Source organism: Nylanderia fulva, unplaced genomic scaffold (genome assembly GCF_048542155.1).
Source record: "Nylanderia fulva isolate GAGA-0341 unplaced genomic scaffold, ASM4854215v1 Scaffold138, whole genome shotgun sequence".
In the NCBI taxonomy this organism is placed as follows: domain Eukaryota; kingdom Metazoa; phylum Arthropoda; class Insecta; order Hymenoptera; family Formicidae; genus Nylanderia; species Nylanderia fulva.
Genome location: NW_028189601.1, coordinates 221287 through 243699, shown reverse-complemented (window position 1 = coordinate 243699; position 22413 = coordinate 221287). Strand labels below are relative to the sequence as shown.

At 34.7% G+C, this 22413-nt stretch overlaps 2 protein-coding genes and 1 pseudogene across 7 annotated transcripts in view; 2 read left to right on the top strand and 1 right to left on the bottom strand.

The window, feature by feature from the left end:
• Positions 1-22413, bottom strand: part of LOC114945731 (dual specificity protein phosphatase 3) — an 83798-nt gene that overhangs the window by 60043 nt on the left and 1342 nt on the right. For 2 of the 6 annotated variants that reach the window (XM_085480015.1, XM_085480016.1), the window contains exon 2: positions 18394-18497. The exons of 1 other annotated variant lie outside the window; for it this stretch is intronic. Coding sequence is in view for 1 of the 5 variants with exons in the window: in XM_085480013.1 (XP_085336139.1) it covers positions 17737-17767 (31 nt within the window). In the remaining 4 variants the exon portion in view is untranslated. Of the gene's footprint in view, positions 1-17736; positions 17890-18393; positions 18498-22413 lie in introns of those variants that run through there. 3 more of the 6 variants (XM_085480017.1, XM_085480013.1, XM_085480018.1) reach the window with 3 other exon arrangements.
• LOC146724331 (uncharacterized) lies at positions 8214-17503 on the top strand (annotated as a pseudogene).
• Positions 18591-19644, top strand: LOC146724330 (uncharacterized). The gene is made up of 2 exons (XM_085480019.1): positions 18591-18874; positions 19200-19644. The coding sequence occupies exons 1-2, from the start codon at positions 18807-18809 to the stop codon at positions 19474-19476; spliced, it is 345 nt and encodes a 114-aa protein (XP_085336145.1). The 5' UTR covers positions 18591-18806; the 3' UTR covers positions 19477-19644.

Sequence of the window (22413 nt, the reverse complement as noted above, 5' to 3'; positions counted from 1 at the left end):
AAACACAAGAACATCTAATCGTCCAAATTTTAGATTAGATTATATCAACCTATCGTTTTAATAAAAAAATCGTTGATTTTGTCTTTTTAACTCATGATTTCTTACTATTTATTTAAAAAAATATAAATTAAAAAATCTATATCACAATAATTTAATAAATATATTTGTGTGGGTTTAATCGTTTATTGAACGATCGGTGGGCAAGGAATATTAAGGACGATTGACGATAGCCGGGTTGGTTTTCGAAGGCTCCCTTCAATTTTATTAATTAAATAATAATTATGGTGTCGTTCCTCTGGTCTGGTAGTCTTTCGCTCGTCCTTCTTGCAACGGGAGCGGGTTAAAATCGCTACAGCGCAAAGATCCACAAACTCGGAGGTATTCGGTGAACGCACTTTTCGCAGAATACAGAGCGAAAACTGTTTCGATGGAGTATCACTGACTTGTGATCGCTTAGACGGCTGAACGCAGACTTACTCGGAATCGACCGTCGGATCGCAGGAACCCGCCGGTTTCGGAGAAAAAAGAGGGAAATAACACGAAATCGGAGCGCGGGCAATAACAAGCCGTGTTTATGTATATAGTTTTTTTTTGGTTGATCAGCTGTGTGCTCGCTCGCGCAGACAATAAGTCGAGGCGAGCGATAGTCGCAAAAACGCTTCCAAAACATACCGCCCGCCTCGAATGAACACATTCGAAATGCGCATTGTGACGAACAAGAGATGCACTTCGGTTTGCACCACCGATGATAACGTTTACAATCGATTGAGAGATCCACTCTATCGATTTGAACAGTCTTATCGTGATTACGAGACCAGTGACAAAGGTATACATAAGAATATAGTTGAGTAAATTTTAAAACAAATTAAACAAACGCAAACAAACAAAACGAGATATATATATGAGCAAGTGCTCGCTTTACTTTTTATCTCCGCCCGCCGAGCCGGATATCATTGACATCTCTTGATTGATGTCGACGGGAAGATAACAAATTTTGGTGATAGGGCGCTTATATTCTGCGCGGCTCGTTCGGACGGTGACGACTCTCGTCAAGCCGTCGGCTCCGGGATGGCACGCAACAATTCGGCCGAGCTCCCATTGACTCGGGGGAGCTAGCGGATTTCGTAGAAGAACTAACTGACCGACGCGCGCTAATTTTTGTACAATTCGCCATTTTGGGCGTTGTTGGAGGGTGAGCAAGTAATCGTTGCGCCAGGATCTCCAAAAACCTTCGGTGATGCGCTGCGTCATCTGCCAGCGTGACAATCGATTTTCATGCAGGTCGAGAACGCTGGGTTCGGGAACCGCTGCTAACGGAGCGCCGATTAAAAAATGCCCAGGAGTTAAAACGCGGTAGTCTTCCAGATTCTCGGAGACGGCGGATAACGGTCGAGAATTTAAACACGCTTCGATTTTACAGAGAAGGGTGTTCATTTCTTCGTACGTGAGAGTGTGAGCACCTATGCAACGTTTGAGGTGCGTTTTGACGCTACGCACACCGGCCTCCCAGAGACCACCGAAATGTGGGGCGGCCGGGGGAAGGAAATGCCACGATGTTTTTTCGCAAGCGGTCGCCTCAATAAAATTTGGATCGCGGAGGGCGCGACGATGTGCATCGGCTAATTCGCGATCGGCTCCTTGGAAAGTTGTGCCATTATCGCAATACATCCCCTGGGGAAGACCTCGTCTGGACACGAACCGATGATACGCCGCGATAAAGGTGGCCGAAGTATAATCGGTCACGACTTCAAGGTGGATAGCCTTAGTAGTGAGGCATACAAACAGGGCGATGTACGCTTTGTGAGACTTATGTCCGCGCCCGGGTGTACTTCGTAACAAAATAGGACCAGCATAATCGACTCCCGTGTGTGAAAACGGTCGCGCCGCGCGATTTACGCGAACCGACGGAAGATCTCCCATGAGTTCATTTGGAATGGTCGCAGCCTCGCGGGCACATCGCACACATTTGTGAAGGACTGCGCGGGTACAAGTGCGAGCGCGAAGAATCCAGAATTCGGAACGTAAGGATGCGAGAGTGAGTTGTGAACCGCCGTGTAGCATGCGATGATGGTGATGATCGATGATGAGGGAAAGGAGAGGATGCGACCGAAGGACGATCGGGTACTTCGTCGAATCTGGCAGGCGAGCGTGACGTAGACGTCCGCGGACGCGGATGAGTCCGTCGTCGCTCAGCGAAGGATTGAGAGATGAAAGCGGACTGGATTTGGACACGGATCTCTTCGCAGCGAGACAGACTAATTCAGCGGGAAACATAGCTGCCTGTATACAGCGGAGCCAGTACGCTTTGGCTGCGGCGATTTCGTCGACGCGCGAACTGCGTTCAAGTGATTGATTTTGCCGTCGCGCGAGATTCCCGAATCGAATTAGATACGAGGTCACGCGAAGCAATTTCGGCCATGATGAGAAGCGAAAAGCGAGATCCCATAATTCCGGAGGCGCCGGAGAATCCGTGACGTGTACGTTTCGTTTCTCCAAAAGATCGGTGGATGTGATCTCATCTTGTATGAGATTGCCGTTCGGCCAAGAGGTTGGAGGCAAAGACAGCCACGGGGGTCCGTGCCACCATAACGGATGTGGAGCTAGTTCCTCCGGAGCAAGACCACGGGACGCGGCATCGGCGGCGTTGTCGTAAGTCGGAACATGGCGCCACGGTATGTCCGGTAAGGTCGTTTGAATGGCCGCGACGCGATTTGCTACGAACGTTCGCCAGCAAGACGGCGATTTACTTAGCCAGGCTAGCGTTATGGTGGAATCCGTCCAACAATGTATTTCGATGTTCGGCAGTTGAAGCGTCGTTCGAACGAACTGCACGAGGCGCGAAAGAAGATGTGCAGCGGCTAACTCGAGACGCGGAACGCTTAATGTTTTGAGAGGGGCGACCTTGGACTTCGCGGCGAGCAAGAAAACGTCGACCGATCCGTCGATGTTAATGTTACGGAGGTAGACTACCGCCGCATAGGCTTTCGTAGAGGCGTCTGAGAAACCGTGTAACTCCGTTTTCAAGGTATGAGAGCCGGATCGCGTCCAGCGCGCGATTTCGAGTTGATGAAGGCACGATAAGTGCGAATAATAGCGTTCCCAGTCGGTTGCGTAATCGCCGGGAATGTCGTCGTCCCAATCGCATTTTAATTGCCACAATGTTTGCAGAAATATTTTTGCGGTAATCACGACGGGGGTGATCCAACCGAGCGGATCAAATAGTTTGGCGATGGTCGATAAGATCTCGCGTTTCGTTTTCGAAATATGTGTCGGGAGAGAAACTTTAACCCGAAAGACATCGCGACACGGGTCCCACGTGAGACCTAGCACGCTCAATCGCTCATCATCATATAGCTCCTTTGAGCAGGCAAGACCGTGATCGGACGGATCAATATCCGATAGAAGATCTGCGCAATTGCTTGCCCATTTTCTCAAGCGAAAACCGCCCTTTTCTAATAAAGCGACAAGTTGGTCGCGAGTCTGGCGCGCGAGAATTTTATCGTCGGCGCCGAACACGCTGTCGTCGACGTAAAGTTGCGAAAGGAGAACCGGAACCGCGAGCGGAAATGAGGCGCCTTCATCTTGCGCTAACTGTCGCAAAACACGGAGAGCGAGGTAAGGAGCGGAAGCGGTGCCGTAGGTAACTGTGAGTAGTTGATACTCCTCGACTGGTTGTTCCGGAGACTCTCGCCACAGAATCCTCTGGTAGTCAACATCGCGTTGGTCAACTAGAATTTGCCGATACATCTTTGCGATGTCGGCAGTGTAGACATAGCGATGTTGACGCCATCGCATTAGCACCGTGGCGAGATCGAGCTGGAGCTTAGGCCCGACCATCAAGTGATCGTTCAAGGATGTGCCGTCCGAGGTTCGACACGACGCGTTGAAAACGACGCGTAAGCGCGTCGTGGCACTGCTGTCTCGTACGACAGCATGATGCGGGATATAATAGCGGTGGAGTGCATTCCCACGGCGATTATCCGCTGGCGCGATGGTCATATGACCGAGTTGACGATACTCGGTAAGGAATTCGCGATAGGCGGAAGCCGTTTCCGGCTGACGAAGGAAACGCCGTTCGAGGCGTTGAAGGCTGGCGAAGGCGACGGCGCGCGATTCGCCTAACGAGACTGCGGTGTGACCTTTAAAGGGTAACCGAACGACGTAACGCCCTTGAGGCGTGCGGTAGTGAGTGGACGAAAAATGTTCCTCGCATTCGAGATCTTCGGGATTTGGAAAAGATGAGAGGGGAATATCCTCAATTTCCCAAAATTTACGGAGAATGGAGTCGAGAGATTCAAGGACGGTTCCATGATGCACCTGCACAGATGCGCGTGGATCAGTGGAGATGGGAGTGACGGGTCCGGAGAGGATCCAGCCAAGAGTGGTTTTTTGAGCCGTAGGCTCGTTAACGGATCCTTTTCGAATACCGTCGAGGAGGATCAGGCCATACAGGTCGGCGCCGATAATGACGTCGATCGGATCGCGACTCATGAGATCTCCGTCGGCTAAACGCAATCCAGATATATGCGACCAGCGACACGCGGAATTTGTACGATTTGGCGTATATTTGGTTAAGCAGGGGAGAACAAGAGCGGTCGTCGAGTACGCAGGTTCATCGCCGAACGCAGGAGTTACGATGACGGTAACTGCGTGATGCGATACGGATTGTTTATCGCCGATGCCGGCAATCCGAACGGCTTGCTTGACGCGCGGTAACCGTAGGCATTGGGCGATTGATTCGGTGATAAGCGTGACTGCGGAACCTTGATCAATCAATGCGCGAACAGTAACTACTCGTCCTTGTGGCGAATGCACGCGAACGCGGGCAGTTGCGAGGAGAATCGCGGCCTGCGGTGACACCATGTTTGTGGAGAGATGCGTTGTGACGTCGCTATTACTCGAGTCGCTCGACGTCGTCGCGACCGCGGATTCGATGGTATCTCCTTGATTGGCGGATGTGTCAAAATGCAAGAGCGAGTGGTGCTTTTTCTGACACTGTTTGCATGTGCGCGGGCTCGTGCATTCCTTCACAACGTGCTTCGCGCTGAAGCAATTGATACACCGTCGGTTGAGACGGATTAACTCGAATCGTTCGGACGGTGTTTTGCTAGCGAAGGTCGAGCACTGGTATAATAAATGTTTGGCTTTACAGACAGGGCACGTGACGTTCGCGGGAACGCCGGAATTGGAGGCGAGTACGTGGCGTTTCGCCGATTTATTCGACTCGGATGCTTTCTCTTTCGGATTCGCGGGAGCGATCGCGTCGAATGCGCGAATTCGAGTATCGATAAATTGCGTAAGATCTTTAAAGCGAGGATACTCGCTGGTTTCGCCAAGCTTTATCTCCCACGCCTCCCGAGTTGATTTATCGAGTTTCTGCGAAACGAGGAAGACCAATAGATCATCCCAGTGCTCGACCGGACGCCCGAGATTCTTTAACGCATGTATCGCGGCGTTGGTCTGATCACAAAGGTACCGAAGGTCTTTGGAGTTTTTACTCGGAACCGCGGGTAAATCAACTAATGTTTGCAAATGCCCGGTAATCAAGCGTCGCTTATTTTCGTAACGTGAAATTAAGAGGTTCCACGCGACAACGTAATTCGCGTCTGTAATCGCGAGGTGGCTCAACGCCTTACTAGCTTCACCCTTTACACACGAACAAAGATAATGCAAACGATCGACATTTGACAGCGAGGTATCGTTAGCGATTAACGAGGTGAATCGGTCGCGGAAATTTTCCCATTTGTCAAAGCCTCCCTCAAACGTCGGTAAGTGTAGCTTGGGCAAATGTGACGACCGGCGAGAGAATTCGGAAGGGTTGCTTACGTCCAAGGTTGTTGACTGATGCCGCGGTCCTGGTTCGAAGGCCTCGAGAATTTCTGCCATGTAGTCGGATGTTTCGTTGAAGACGTCCTCGCAGGCGAAAAACTGCTGCTCCTTGAAGTAAGGCAGCTGCTGCTTCTGAGTATCACTGGCCAGACGAGTGATTTTCGAATGGAGTTCCTGGCACTTCGAAAAGATGACCTTCAGGTTGGCGAGGCGCTCCTTGGTAACGGCACGAGTCATCCGTGCTTGGCCAAGTTTCTTGAAATTTGGCAGAACTCGTGCGACAGAGTACATCAGCTGTGTCTGATCGCTGATTATCTCCTCCACGTTCGACATGATGCCGGCAGACCGTCAATGCCTGGTTTCGTCTTGCCACCGATCCGGCTCGAAGGACCAAAATTATGTGTGGGTTTAATCGTTTATTGAACGATCGGTGGGCAAGGAATATTAAGGACGATTGACGATAGCCGGGTTGGTTTTCGAAGGCTCCCTTCAATTTTATTAATTCAATAATAATTATGGTGTCGTTCCTCTGGTCTGGTAGTCTTTCGCTCGTCCTTCTTGCAACGGGAGCGGGTTAAAATCGCTACAGCGCAAAGATCCACAAACTCGGAGGTATTCGGTGAACGCACTTTTCGCAGAATACAGAGCGAAAACTGTTTCGATGGAGTATCACTGACTTGTGATCGCTTAGACGGCTGAACGCAGACTTACTCGGAATCGACCGTCGGATCGCAGGAACCCGCCGGTTTCGGAGAAAAAAGAGGGAAATAACACGAAATCGGAGCGCGGGCAATAACAAGCCGTGTTTATGTATATAGTTTTTTTGGTTGATCAGCTGTGTGCTCGCTCGCGCAGACAATAAGTCGAGGCGAGCGATAGTCGCAAAAACGCTTCCAAACAATATTTATAATCGTTTATTTCTTTAAATCTTTAGGGGGGTATAGAGGTTTATGAAATTAAATTTCAAGTATGAGATATTTCATATTTAAAAATCTTAGTAGTACACTAAGAATAATATGTGACTTGTGCACATTTCGTTTATTTTCCAACGAAAAATTAATTTTCGTTGAAGACGTACGCAAGAAACATCCGCGTATGGCTCTTTAGGCCTTATTATTCGTATTTTAATATTTTATATTTATAATATTTACCATAATATTTATTGTAAATATTTTCAGATACTTATAATAAATATTTATGATCTGTTGACTCTAAGACTCCAAAAACATTTATAAAATATTTATGATAAATATTTATAAAATATTAAAATAATTATTATAAATAAACGATATAAAACTATAAAGTCACCAGTTTGGAACTTAACAGGAATAGAATTTCGGTTTTTAAACATATGACTAAAATCAAATTAATTAATAAATTTAATGCATTGCTACGTAAACATAATGTACTCGTGAATCCTTTCATTAATATTGATAAATCTAAGTGGATTGTTAATCTTAGTAAGAAAGAAATACCGGATAATGTACTTGACTTATTAAGCCTCGGCGATAATTTCGGTTTACCAATGCAACAATGTTTTAAGAAAGACCGGATTAATACTGCACTTGAGATTGTTAAAAATTTAGAAGTGAATATTAACAAGATCTCTTCTAATTTACGTGAAACAACTAGGATTTCGGTAGCTAATTCTATCCAGAATTTTTTAAGTACACAAAAGCATACTAATTATATAGATAAATATATTCTTAGATGTTTCGCTGAGTCAAAAAATTTTTTAAACAATAACGACGATATTATTGTTACAAAGGCTGACAAAGGACAAACGACGGTGATCCTTAATAAAATTGACTACATGGAAAAAATGGAAGTTTTATTATATGACAAATCGACTTATAAAAGAATTAATAAAAATCATATTAAAAAGTTAACTAACAAAATGCATTCTTTTATTAAGTTTTGGCTCGATAATAAATTGATAGACGTGACTACTTACAATTATTTAAACGTAACCAACGGGAATTTACCACGGGTTGCCGAAAATCCACAAAGTTGACTTTTCACTGCAAATTATAGTATCGTCTTTATGTAGCACGTTATATAATTTGTCGAACTACATCCATAATATACTTATTAATTCTATTAAAAAACCGAGATCGTTTATTAAAGATGGTTGGTCTTTTGCCAAGAATATTAAGAACAAAGTAATTAATGACGATGAAGTACTAATATCATTAGATGTTACTTCCTTATTTACGACTATCCCGAAAAAATTAGTAATTAGCGGAGTAAAAAAGCGTTAAATGAACATCTCAACCAATACAAAATTCAATATTTCCCAATTTTTATATGTGATTGAGTTCATTATGAATTCGACAAGTTTTGCTTTTAACGGACGGTACTATGAACAGATTTTTGGTAGTCCTATGGGGTCTCCGTTCTCACTCATATTAGCGGATATGGTGATGGACGACTTAGAGACGGATTACCTGGAAAGGTTGAGTTTCAAAACTTCGTTGTTTTACAGATATATGGATGATATTTTTATGATCATCCCATTGAGGGGTGTTGATGAAATTGTGTCGTCTTTTAATAATTACCAACCGAGATTAATTTTTTGAACACTACTGTGATCAGACATAATGGTAGATTGTTAACTAATTGGTTTATGAAACCCACTTGCTCGGGTAGATATATTAATTATCATTCTAATCATCCTTTTAAATACAAAAAGAATACCATTTTTAGTCTTGTTGATCATGCAATTTTATTATCGGACGACAGGTTTCATCAAAAGAACATCTCTAAAGTAAAATCGATATTGACGAATAATTGTTTCGTCGGATATTATTAATAAGTTTGTGAATAACAGGTTACAATTGCTTAAGACACGAAATAATGACGACCGCAATGTGGATAACGATAATTCTGTTAGTACAAAATTTGACCGTATTATATTGTACAATTACCGTATGTCAAAGAACTTAGTAAGGATGTTTCGAGATTATTATAATTTACTGGCATGCAAAGTGTTTACTGCATATCGGAAAAATTAAATACATTAATTAGACGCGTCAAAGATCCTTTACCTTTAGAAGAAAAAACAGGAGTAGTATATAAAATTAATTGCGCAAATTGTTCCTCATCATATATTGGTCAAACTAAACGACAATTAGGCACACGTATAAAAGAACATAATAATAATTTTAAAGTACACAATAGTAATTACTCAGTCATAAGTAATCATAAATTGGATAATGGTCATGATTTCGATTCGTCTGCTCCAGAAATTTTACATCATGAGAAATACGTAAGTAAACGAGAAATCGCGGAGATGTTTTTTATCAAAAAATTTAACAATACAATTAATTACAAAAAGACACGGATAATCTAAATAATGTTTACGAGAAACTAATAAAGGTCGTTTAGTTTGATCTAAATAGTGAGTATATAAGGAGCTTAAAATCGACACGATAACATAGTTATTTCGTTTTCATACTATCATGTTATTATATCATGTCATATTCTAAGATCGAATTTTTGTTTTTTAGAAAAAAAGTTGTGATTTACTTTGTTTTAAGAACATAGGTATGTTTGTGTATTAACGTGTAAAAGTTTCTATATATTTTATTATTTTTATTTTTATTTTTCTAATAATTGTTAATATTATATTATAGCACTTGATAAGGGCCGAAACCCACGGCCGAAACGTTGTGAATATTCAATAAAATTACTTATTTGCCAGAGTTGGTCGATTGAATTATTACCATTTTTTAATTATTATAAATATTCTATAAATATTTTATAGATATTCTGTGCTGTCTGGGTATATATCTATATGTATATCGGCTGTAGAGCCTACCGCGATGTCTTTTGCGTCTACAAAAATTAATTTTTCGTTTATTAGGAATAGTATCCTTGATTTGGATTTCTAATTCCTGTGTTACCCCTTTAACCCCCCTGTAAAGCTATAGACGAGAATCGATTCCCGACTTTCGGACCGATATTTTTCTCGCCTATAGCTTAACAGGGGGTTTAAAGGGGTAACACAGAAATTAGATATCCAAACTAAGGATACTATTTCTAATCAATAAAAAATTAATTTTCGTAGACGCAAAAAACATCGCGGTAGGCTCTACAGCCGATATATATATAGATATATGTTTTTTATTTTGTATTAATTTTTTCATTTTCGCATAAGTCTAATTTTCTATTTTTTTTACAAGTTTTTATTTATTTGGCGCAATTTTTTGATATTATTTTTTTAGAAATATTAATTTTACAATACAAAAGTTTTATATTTTTTCTATAACACTTTTACACATGACGCGTATAAACTTGGCGCCTTTTTTTTACCTTTTTAAAAAAAAGGGAATTTTTTATGAATATCATTCTTTTTTGTAGTATATATTTATTATCATTTAAAATAAAGCAAAGAACCCGCCACCACCCCCGTCAAGAAAAAAATTTTAATATATACATTTTTGATAACTCGGAGTACTTTATAATATACAGGGTGAGTCATTTTAATCAATGCACGTAAATATCCCGTATATAGTAAGCAAGATGGGAAAATGTCTCAAATAAAAGTTTTTTGACTATGAGGGGGACATAAGATGGTGTCATTGATTTGAACTGAACATTTTACAAGATATTTTATATTTTATGCCAAAAAATTGTAAACTTTAAACTTTTATAATTTAAAAAATACTTCATCAAACAGCATTTTATTATAGGTTTTTGGAAAGCTCTTTAGGTAAGCTATAAGAATATGTAATGAAAAGTAGCAGGTTCCATTTAAGAAATTAAAGGTGACCTTTACGTGACCTTTAAATGATTATACAAGGAAAAATCAAATCAATAACACTATTCTATATTTCTTTCATAGTCAAAAAGCTTTTGTTCGAAAATTTTTTTCCATCTTGCTTACTATACGATATATTTACGTGCGTTGATTAAAATGGCTCACCCTGTATATAAATAGATCTATATATATATGTAGATATTTATCCTATATATATGTATATATATACTGTGTATACATATATATATATATATACTGTGTATACATATATATATATATATATATATATATATATATACATATATATATATATATATGTACGTATATATAAATAGATTATGTCAAGTATTGTAAGGTTCGGGTATGCTCCTTAAAAACACCTTTCAAACCTTAAGGGAAGAAATAAAGAGTATTCAAATAGATTATGTCACGATATTTTGTAACGCTCCCTCTCTCGCCCCCTCGCCCCCTCTCGCCCCCCTCGCCCCTCTCGCCCTCTCGCCCCTTCTTACATTCTCTTGTCCTCTCTTTTCCCCTCTCACCCTCTTTCATTCTTTTTTTGTTAGTAAACAAATAAACCCAGTAAACCAGTGAACTCAGTGATTCCAGTTAAATAAACCCAGAGCATTCCCAAGAGGTTGGCCGCCATAGGCGGCAGGAGGGCGGGACCCCTCCAGTAGTGCTATGAGTTATCAAATTTTTATTACTTTTATCTTTACATTTTATTTGTTATATATTATTAGCTTATATTCACTTCCTTATTTTTTAGCAATAAGTACATACTTATGAAGAAATAAGGATGGTAGTGTGACAAGAAAGGTTATTATAAAAGAAAATCAAATATGTATTATCGCATATCATATGTATGTAGTATAGTATTGCAAAATTTAGATTTAAAAGAAATATGTGTTATCGCATATCATGTATGTAATATAGTAATATAGTAAATTTAGATTTAAAAGAATTAATAAAATTTTACAATACTATACTATAATACATATGTACATATAATATGTAATACTACATATTATATTATATATTTCTTTTATAATAAAACTTTTTGTTTACACACAATTTTCTATTATAATAATTACTTATTTTTATTGCGCTGTCATCTTATTCAATCTTCAAAAGTATATTATTGTTGATTGTAATAAATAATTAATGTAGTATTAATTTATATTCACATTTTATTATAAACCTACATACTTTAAAACTGAACCTATGTTATGTTATGTGTCAAATGTGTCAAAACATTCATAGATAGAGATACTCTAGTAAGGGATCGGACAACAAGTCAATAATTGCTGATTGGTCACCGCCATTCGAGGGACATTTCCGTCTTTCGAAATGTGCGCACCACGCAGCTTTGACAGCTTTAGTTGCATTCAATAGTGAGCGTTTAGTGAACTGTTTTATTTGCTTTAATTTTTTCAAATTCGCGCAAAAGTAAGTATTATATATATAAAAAAGGGATTAAAGTTGATCTTGTAAAATTTTATAATTTGCAAAATCATTATTTAAAGTAAAAATCATATAAAAATCAATATCCAACCTAGAAACAGAAGTAATTTATATTTATTGGATTTTATATATTTTAGAATATTATTGTAATGTGAACTTGCACTGCTCGTAATTGTCATAATAGCACACGAAATGGCCATAAAATGTTTAATTTTCCCAAATCTCCTTACCGAAGGAAAAAATGGAAGGAAAATGTTGGTTGCCCTCATCAAAAATATCCTGCGTTATGCGATGTAAGTTATTTTAAAAATTATATATAATTTTAAAAATTATTATAATTTTATTTGTCAGTGCAATTCTTTAATTATTTATTATTTTTTTATTACTTATATCTACTCTTATCTCTACTCTTACATCTAATTTACAAATAACTTAATTCTACCTTAACCTACTTATCTACTACTTTAGAGAGAGAAAGAGCCGTCCCTACCTATCGCTTCGCTTCGGCTTCCGATTCCCCATATATTCTCCACCACCTCATTCATACCTCCCTCATTCTCCTCCTCATACTTCCTTCCTCCTTTTCCCCTCCCTCCCCCTTTTCTTCCGTTCTTCCCTCTTCCCTCTTTTTCTCTATTTCTCTCATCCATCCTTCCCCTTCTCCTCCTTCCTGCAATATTTTCTTCATTCTTTCCCACCAGTTTCCCTTCTCCCCTTCTCCCCCACATTCTCCTATCACATGCTCCCATGTTTCTTCTTCTATCCCACATAACCTACATCTTCTTTTCTCCTCTTCTTCCCAGTATCTTGCCCCTCTCATCTCATTGTTCATTCTGAACCTAACTATCCTTCTCCATCTACTTTCCCCCCATCCCTTTCTCAGGTATTCCGGTAAACCCTCCTCCTTCCATTCCCCATACCATCTATTATATCTCGACTCTCTTATCCTCTCCCATCTTTCCTCCTTTTGCCTTTCCCTGTCTTTCTGCTCCCACCCCTCATATACTTCCTCTCCCCTTCCCCTTTTTTCCTCCATCTCTTTCCCTTCTATTCCTCTTTCTTCCCAGAATTTCTCCCTCTCTTCCTCCCACATCGTTCTTTCATTTCCTCCTCTTATCCTCTCTTTCATATCCTCAAAACATTTCCTCGCTAAACTTCCTCCCCTTCCTTCCTCCAACTTCCTCTCATACCCTACCGCCCTTCTTCCTGCCCTTATCCTAAATTTGTCTTTTCCTATCTCCTCTCTTACCATATACCCCGGCGTGCACCAGTCTACTCCTAACGTCCACCTAATCCATCGCTCCTGCATTGCCTCCACCTCTCTCCTCTCCTTCCATCCCCATATTTCCGCCCCATATTCCAACACCGTCCCCACCAACCTTTCCATTAGCCATACTCTTTTCATCCAGTCTCCTGCAAACTTTCTCTTTCCCATTCCCCACACCTGTCTTATCACCGCTCCTGCTTTCCTAACTCTGTTCTTTACCTGCGCCTCCTGCCCCCCTGTTCCTCTGTAGCTTATACCCTAAATATGTAAATTCTTTCACTTCCTCTAACCTTTTTCCTTTCCATCTCCACTCCACTCTCTTCATTCTTCCTCCTCCCTTTTTAAACCTCATTACCTTTGTCTTATCCACATTCACCTCTAACCTTTTCTTGTCCATATAACTCTCCATTTTCCCCAACATATGTATCATCCCTTCCTCATCCTCCGCCAACAGTACCATGTCATCTGCGTACGCCAAACAATGCACCTTTTCCCCTCCCAGTTTCACCCCCCCCCCCCCAACCTCCTTTTCTTAGCACTTCCTCTATATTTTTTTTTATTATTTTAATATGTATTATATTTAATATATAAGTTTGTGTAAGGTTGGGGAACGCTCCTTCAAAAGCGCCTTCAATCCCTCAGGGGAAGAATAAAGAATTGAATTGAATTGAATTGAATATATTTAATATATATATGTATAGTATATAAGATATGTAATGTAAAATATTATCTATAAATATTATTTATTATATTATTTATTTATAATTATAGTAATATATAATTTTAAAACAATTATTTTATTTGCCAGTGTAATTCTTTAATTATATTTATAATTGTTTTATTTTAATATGTATTATATTTAATGTACTTTTTACAGGAACACTTTTCTAATGATATGTGGGAAAAGGAACAAATATTTGGAAAGAAATAAAAATTAAAACCAAATACTGTGCCACTGAAAATACCACACATATTACAAGATAGTGAGCTTAAAATTATTACTTTTTGTTTTTATAGATTGAATATTAATTTTTATACAATTTTTATATTAAAAAATGATTTTGCAAATTGTGTGTGTATATGTGTGTGTATGTAGTATTAAGTTGTGTATATGTGTATATTTTTTTGCAGGTTCTATAGAAATGCCAAAAAAGATGAACTTACAATTAGTCAGTATTTTAAAAAGTAAACACATTGTTAATTCAGAAAAACCATTGGAAGAAAATATTGATAAGCAAATGACTACAACAGATAATGTAGAAATCACAGATGTGATAATCAAAGAAATAAATAATAATATAGTATCTGATGCACCTGATTGTGATAATATCAATCCAAATACAACATTAATGGTTCAAACTAAGGAAAAAAAAATTCAACAACTGAAGAGACAATTGAGGAAAAAAGATAGAACCATAAAAGTGATGAAGACAAAATATAAGACATATAAAAAAGAATTAGAATTAAAATTACGGCGCTTTCAAAACTAAGTATGTAAAACAAATTCTTTTGCAGAAGTTATGTCTAAAATGTTTAATGATGACCAAGTAAAATTTTTAACAAATAAAAATAAAAAAGTAGCTAAATTGTGTAACGAAACTTTATTAAAATCATACAGACTAAAATTTGCATGCGTAATTCGGGCTATTTAGAATTATTAAAACAAGGACATCCATTACCTTCTTTTGGAATATTAACCAGAAGACTAGAAAATTTAAAATTTAAAAGCAGTTTAATTGATGAAATTTTTTATTTTTTACGAATTAAAGTTTCACAATTCGAGAAAGAAACGGACAAAGACTGTATGCTGGTATTAGATGAGATGAGCAGTGTTATTGCTGGAAATATATGTGATACCTCTACTAAAGAAATGATAGGTCAAATAACTTTACCTGATCATAATGGTCAGGCTGATAAAGCATTAGTATTTGTAATAGCAGGTTTAGCAAGCCGATGGAAACAAATAGTTGCATATTATTTTACAAATAAGAAAACATGCGGAAAAGTATATAAACCAATTATTATAGAAATAATTAAAAAGTGCGAAGAAATAGGTTTACGAGTCCATTCTGTAACATCCGATATGAACGCACCGAATCAAAGTATGTGGAATGCATTTAATATTTCAGCGAGTAGATATTCTACTGTTTGTAATTCATGTAAACATCCTTGCGATGAAAATCAAAATTTATGATTTTTTGGTGATACTCTACATGCTTTCAAAAATATTAAAAGTGGTCTTTTTAGTAATGAAATTTTTACAATCCCTGATATTTTTGTTAAAAAATACAATTTGCCAAGTAATATTGTAAAAGCCTCACATTTTGAAGAATTACTTTCTGCCCAAGAAAATTTAGAATTTAAACTTGCTCCAAAACTTACATCAGATTATTTAGACACAAAGAAACATTTTTTAAAAATGCAAGTCAATAGTGCCACTAATATTTTTAATGATGAAACAAGTTCTGCTTTTAAATTCTTGGCCAAAGAGTATTCCAAAGAGGAATATTGCACTACAGCATGGTTTGTAGACTTTATTTTTCGTTGGTTTAAAATAATAACTGCACGTCATCCAGCATTAGGATTAGGGAAAAAAAATATGGAATGCTATGAAAATGCAAAAACACATCTGAAAAAAACCATAAAGTTTTTTCCTTAGTAAACGTCGGTAAAAAAATCAATGGAAACCGTTTCAAACATCCGTTGTGATACCTACTACATCATTTCTCGAAGTGTTGGAATATTTATTAAATGAACGAGATTTTAAGTTTGTTCTTGGGTCGAGATTTACTCGAGATTGTTTAGAAAATGTATTTGTTGTAGTTAGATCTAAAAATAAAATACCAAATTGTTTACAATTTAAAAATGATATAAAACTTATTAATATTTCCCAATATATGAAAAATGTTTTTTCTGGAAATTACGACGAAGATGACAAAACATTTTTATCAGAATTTCTAGACATTTTACAAAATAATAGAGATAAACAGAACAGTACAAATAAAATCAAAAATTAAATTTAAATATACCACACACTAATATTGTGTTAAACAATATTGAATTAAATGGATTATGTTATATAGCTGGATATATAATAAGTAACATTAAAACAACATGTTATGATTGTCTAAAATATACAGGTTCTAAAACGCCAAAAATATGCCATTATTCAAAGTTAATTCGTATGAAAAAAAAAGTACCAAAGATACTTTGTTTTTTATTAATGATATAACATTTGATTTTTTTCTGTCTATGGAAAAAATATTTAGGGCTTATTAAGACAATTTGTTTTTTACGTGAAAAATTTAATATAAAACAATTCTTTGTTTCAAAATTTGAAGAGATTCCTTATTCCATTCTAGATTGTCATAATTTAAAAAAGAAAATTATCAATAGATATAGTGTATTTAGATTAAGAATTGCATCTCAAAAAGGTTTAAAGAAAACAAATATTAGAAACAGTAAAACAATGGTTATGCATTCGAACGTGCAATAATATATAATATATGTGTGTTTTATTTCAATTAATTTATAGTGTTTATTTTAAATGATTTATTTTGCTTTAAATTGTATCATTATTATTAATTTTTTTTTAGTAAAAATAATATGCTTTCATAATAATTATATTTTTAGTTTGTTTCAAAGCTTGTTTTTTTATTTACAGTTATTATTTACGATTTGAATGTATTAATAACATATTTCTTATTTATTAAGTTATTCTTTTCATGCATTAATTATGTATTTAATAATTGTGATATACCTGTGATACATATATTATTGAAATATTATTGTGATATAGATATTAATTATTATTGAAAGCACAAACTATGTATCATCCTTGTGTTCATGTTCTTGTCTTTTATGCGTTTAAAAATATATGTTTTGTTTTCATTACACTTCTTTTTCATTCTTTATTTATAATTGTTTTTAAAATATATTTATTGCTACTGATATTATTTATTATTTTAATGTATGTATATAATATAACTATAATGCATAAAACATTATATGTATGATACTTATCACTGATGAGCTAATGTAACTTGAAATGAAAATTGATATTATCATTTCAAGTTACATTATCTCATTATTTTGCATTTTACAGTTTGAAACATCGTGCGGTGATTGTTTCTGACCCGCGAATGGTGGCGTATCCGGCGCGTTGTCCGATCCCTTACTAGAGTATCTCTATTTATGGAGCGACATTAACACTATCTACTGCTTGCAATGAATGTTCGAAATGGACATTTTTGAATACATGCGCATTGAGAAGGTCGATGATGACCAAAATTTATAATCAATTTTTTAATAAAAACAAACTTTAGATTATAATATCTTCGTTAATAAAGAAAAAAACACATAGAGAACATAGAAAACACATAGAGCACATAGAGAAAAAAATAAAGGCACTTTCTTTTATAATTCAAACTCAATCTATTGAGCATAATAAGAACTCGATTGCTTCAATTACTGCATAATTGAAATATATGATGTTCTCAACTGTCAGACTCGCGTTATAATACACACAGTGTGCCTCGCTATGCAAAACTACGCTGTAAATTTAACTTGGCGCGAGACACTACCGTGTTTCTTGATCTGAAGCTATGATCTAAAATTGTACTGACAGTACTACAACATGTAGTACTGTCCTTGTTATTCATCGAATCGAACATTAGACAAGGATGACATAATGTTAGCAGTAATTTTGGAAAGCAGCCAATATATCTCTATTCATAAACCGTATTCATCTAATATTTTATTATATTACTGTATTCATAATTACTTGATATAAAGTATATAAATTTTAATTTTTTACTGTATACTGATTTTAATTATTAAAATTTTGTTTAATTAACTTGAACATTAAATTTTTATATCAAAATCTATCTTAAAACCTTCTATTTAAAAAATTAATCCATTATTTATGTTATATTTCCTCCATATACACATACATAAGTGAGTGCGTATGTGCGTGTGCGTATGAAAGTTATATTTATATTGTAGCTATATAAATGTATGTACTCTATTATAAAAGATATTATTTGATTTAAAATTAACATTTATCACTTACAAATCTTGATATCAAATCTTGATAAATCAGCTTCTTTATTATTATAATAGTTTTCGAGCTGAAAAGAAAACACAAAGTGACTGCGTTCAACCCAATGCTTTCCCCTATGACACAACACACAAGTATACAGTATACATACAGTATATATACTTTACAAACTGAGTCTAGATGACATAAGAACATCGACATATAGAATGGACTGAGCATTGCGATATGTAAACGCGCGCCTGCTTTAGAGTGAGAGGTACTACATCTGAGGCCTATGTTTGTCTCTCTTGCAAGCTTCTGATTTGTTATTTCGTCCCCCTCCAGAATTCTAGCAGTAACATAGCATTAAATTTTTGACACCTCACCTTCGCCTACTCGCTTTGGAATAACGTGAAACGTTTATCTTTATCTTTAAAAATTAAAAAATGGTTTTAAGGTGTTTTGTGTGCAAAATTACGTATGATAAAAATAAAAAGGATATACAGATGCATAAGTAAGTACATTAAAAGTATTTTTTATAGGACATTATTGTAACACATTCTTTAAACATATTGTTTTAAAGCTGTATATAATTATATTATATATACGTAACTTGCATAGTTTTGTTAAATATATATTAAAATTATATATTATATAATAAAATTAAGATATGTAATAGTATGTAATAAAAATTGTGTAAAGTAAAATTATAAAAAGTTAGGTTAGATTATGCGTTTTACAAATAAGAGATATTTAGAACATTATTTTAAATATTTTGTAATATAATAATAATTGAATTATACAATATAAAGCTAGTAATACATTATCATTATTTTCAGAGTTCCAGAAAAAGAACACATAAAGAAATTGTGGTTATCTGCATTAAACATCAAGCAGATTAGTCCAAATGCAAGAGTGTGTTCAAAACATTTTAATGAACAGGATTTCACAAAAAGTATTGTTGGGGAAAGAAAATATGTCAAATCTGATGCAGTCCCATCTATAAATTTACAGAAAAATGGAGAAACCACTGATCGTAGCAACTCTGAGAGCATAGAAGAGAGCATAGAAAGTACACAATACTGCAACAAGGAACATACATGTTTGAAAAGGTAATTTACAAACAAAATATTAAATAATTTCTGTTGATAAGTGTTATTATTTTTATATAAGAAATATAAGAAATACATGTAACTATAAATATTATATAATAAAATTTTGTTTTATACATATAATTATAACAATATCCTGTAAGTGGCATATATCATATTATATTTTATAATAATGTGTAGTATTGTAATTTTTTATAAATGTAAATAAATAAAATTTTCTATATATCAACAATATAATTTTTTTATTATTTATAACATTAGTATAGTGTGTAAATAATAATAATATTTATAATAAAATTTGTAAACATATATCTATTTATAAAACTTTATAATTAATAAAATATTAATATAAATATAATATAAATTAAAGCAAATTTATTGTTTATTTATAAATATATTAAATATATTAAAACAAATTTTAAAATAAATTCTAAAAAAATCTATTGACTACACATTTCATAGAAAAATGCACATGGTCCGCAATTTTTTTAGACGGCCCTGCAAAAAGAGAGACAAACATAGGCCTCAGATGTAGTACTTCTCACTCTAAAGCAGGCGCGCGCTTACCCATCGCGATGCTCAGTCCATTCTATATGTCGATGCATAAGAAAGATAGCTAATTTTATTTGGTTTTAAAATAGTACTTTAAGCGTCACCTGGGTGTCAATTCTGCAACTTTTATCAAAGTAAAAACGTGTAAAGTGAAACATTTCCGCCAATCACAGATTGATTTAAAAATTAATTCAATGTGTGATTGGAGGAAATTTTTTTCACGTTTTTACTTTGATAAAAGTTATAGAATTAATACCCTGGGCGAATATACAATACATGAGCAAACTAATATTTAATATGGTCGTCTATATGACGTCCCGCCATTTTTTAAAGCTATATTTTTTGTCAATATAATCATTTCACTTATCGCGTAAATTATTCTTATTAAGTATTAACATCAAACGAGGTACTATTAAAATCCATTAGTCCTTGGTAGTGAATTTTTGTGAGCATTAAGTGGGGTCGGGCGGCCCAGTAATTAAAGTACTACATTACCGACCATTTTAACTACACGAATAATCGATAATGGAAATTGAACATATAGTAAAAAAAGTTATAAAAAATAAAATAATAATAAATGTAATGTATTATAAGATACAAAAATTTGTTTTTAAGTAAAAATAATCTATGATTTATTATATATTTGAATATTATTATGTATCCATATATTAATATGTACATATAATTCTATTTCATAATCAAGGAGTATACTGTATAAAAGTATAGCAGAATAATGATTAATGGTAAAATTAAATATGTAGTTTCAAAATATTATATTCATACATACTATGTTTTTATAAATACATTTATGGAAAAACTATTAATTTTTTACTAACAAAAAATTATAATTAATATATTATCAGTTTTTTCCTATAAAATCTCTCATGGACTTCCTGCACTTTCATGAAAATTAATTGCTGCTCCTTATATAAAGCCCACAGCTTTCAGTGCAAAAGTAGTGATTCTTGGCATCATTAGATATCACAGTAAGTGAATTATGTACAATAATATTATATTAAATTTGTGTAACTAAGTTTTAAATGAACCTACTTTTGTATTACAGCATCTTTTATTTTGAGTTACTATTTAGATAAATATATTTTTATATTTATCTAAATAGTAACTCAAAATAAAATATGCTGTAATACAAAAGTAGGTTCATTTAAAACTTAGTCACACAAATTTATATATATTATTTTGCAAAAATGGATTAAATATGTTGATAATGCTCTTTTGTAAAATATCTATACTTTTATAAAAATTAGTTGCTATGATCTTTATATGAAGCTTATAACTTTCAGCGATGCAATAGCAGTGATCATTACCTCAGCATCATTGAATTCCACCATAAGTGTATTTTTTCTTTTCTTTTATAGATTATTTATTATTTATTTATTACTTCTGTTTAAGTTATATTTAAGTTTCAACTTCTTTCATCTCTTTTAATTCAGTAATAGCTAAATTTTAATTGTACCTTTGCGGAGCAGCATGTATTTAAAAAGTCATACTTAAATAAGTGGAATACTTGAGAAATAATTTTAAAAAATTAAATAAAAAATACCATATATCCATAAAATATTAAATTAATAAATATTATATAATAAAAGGCATTTTTCTTATACATGTATTATAATACATACATCTCATCTCAAGAGTTAGGTGAGATACTCAGATTGGAGTTTTGTCTTGAAATATGGACAATTTAATGGTTACATTTTGATTAAAGATCAACTGAGAATATTCACCTGAGAAATGGAACAATAACTCACTTGAAAAACCATATTAAATCATAACAAACCATATCAAACCATAACCTTATTAAATCATGTCTCAAGATTAGTTTCAGCTGAGTTTTCAGCAGAATAACGACTATAAATATGGACCTTAATTGATCAACTAAATTCATATAATTTTCTTTAATTATTTATATGCAAAACAAAGTTTTACTATTTATTATTTCATTATTGTTATATTTTATATTCATAATTTTATTTTTAATATTGACCAGTTTATTTACAAAGTGGAACAGCTGTTTTACATATAAAGAATCGAAGAAAATTATGAATTTAGTTGACCAATTAAGGTCCGTATTTATAATCGTTTCTCAAATCTCATCTCAAGAGCATATTAGATGAGATACTTAGATTGAAGTTTTATGTCTTGAGATATGGACTATTCAATAGTTACATTTTGATTAAAGATTAACTGAAACTATTCATATGATAAACGAAATAACTCACTTGAAAAACCATATCAAACCACAACAAACCATATCAAATCATAACCTTATTAAACCATATCACATCTCAAGATTAGTTTTCAGCTGAGTTCTCAGCAAAATCATGTTAATATTTAATTTTCTTAATATATTGTACTTTATTGTATTACA

Excerpts from the sequence above, each read along its gene's own strand:
- LOC146724330 (XM_085480019.1), top strand. The coding sequence starts at position 18,807 with ATGGTTTTAAGGTGTTTTGTGTGCAAAATTACGTATGATAAAAATAAA. Across the intron at positions 18,875-19,199 it reads AAGGATATACAGATGCATAA|AGTTCCAGAAAAAGAACACA; the intron begins GTAAGTACATTA and ends CATTATTTTCAG.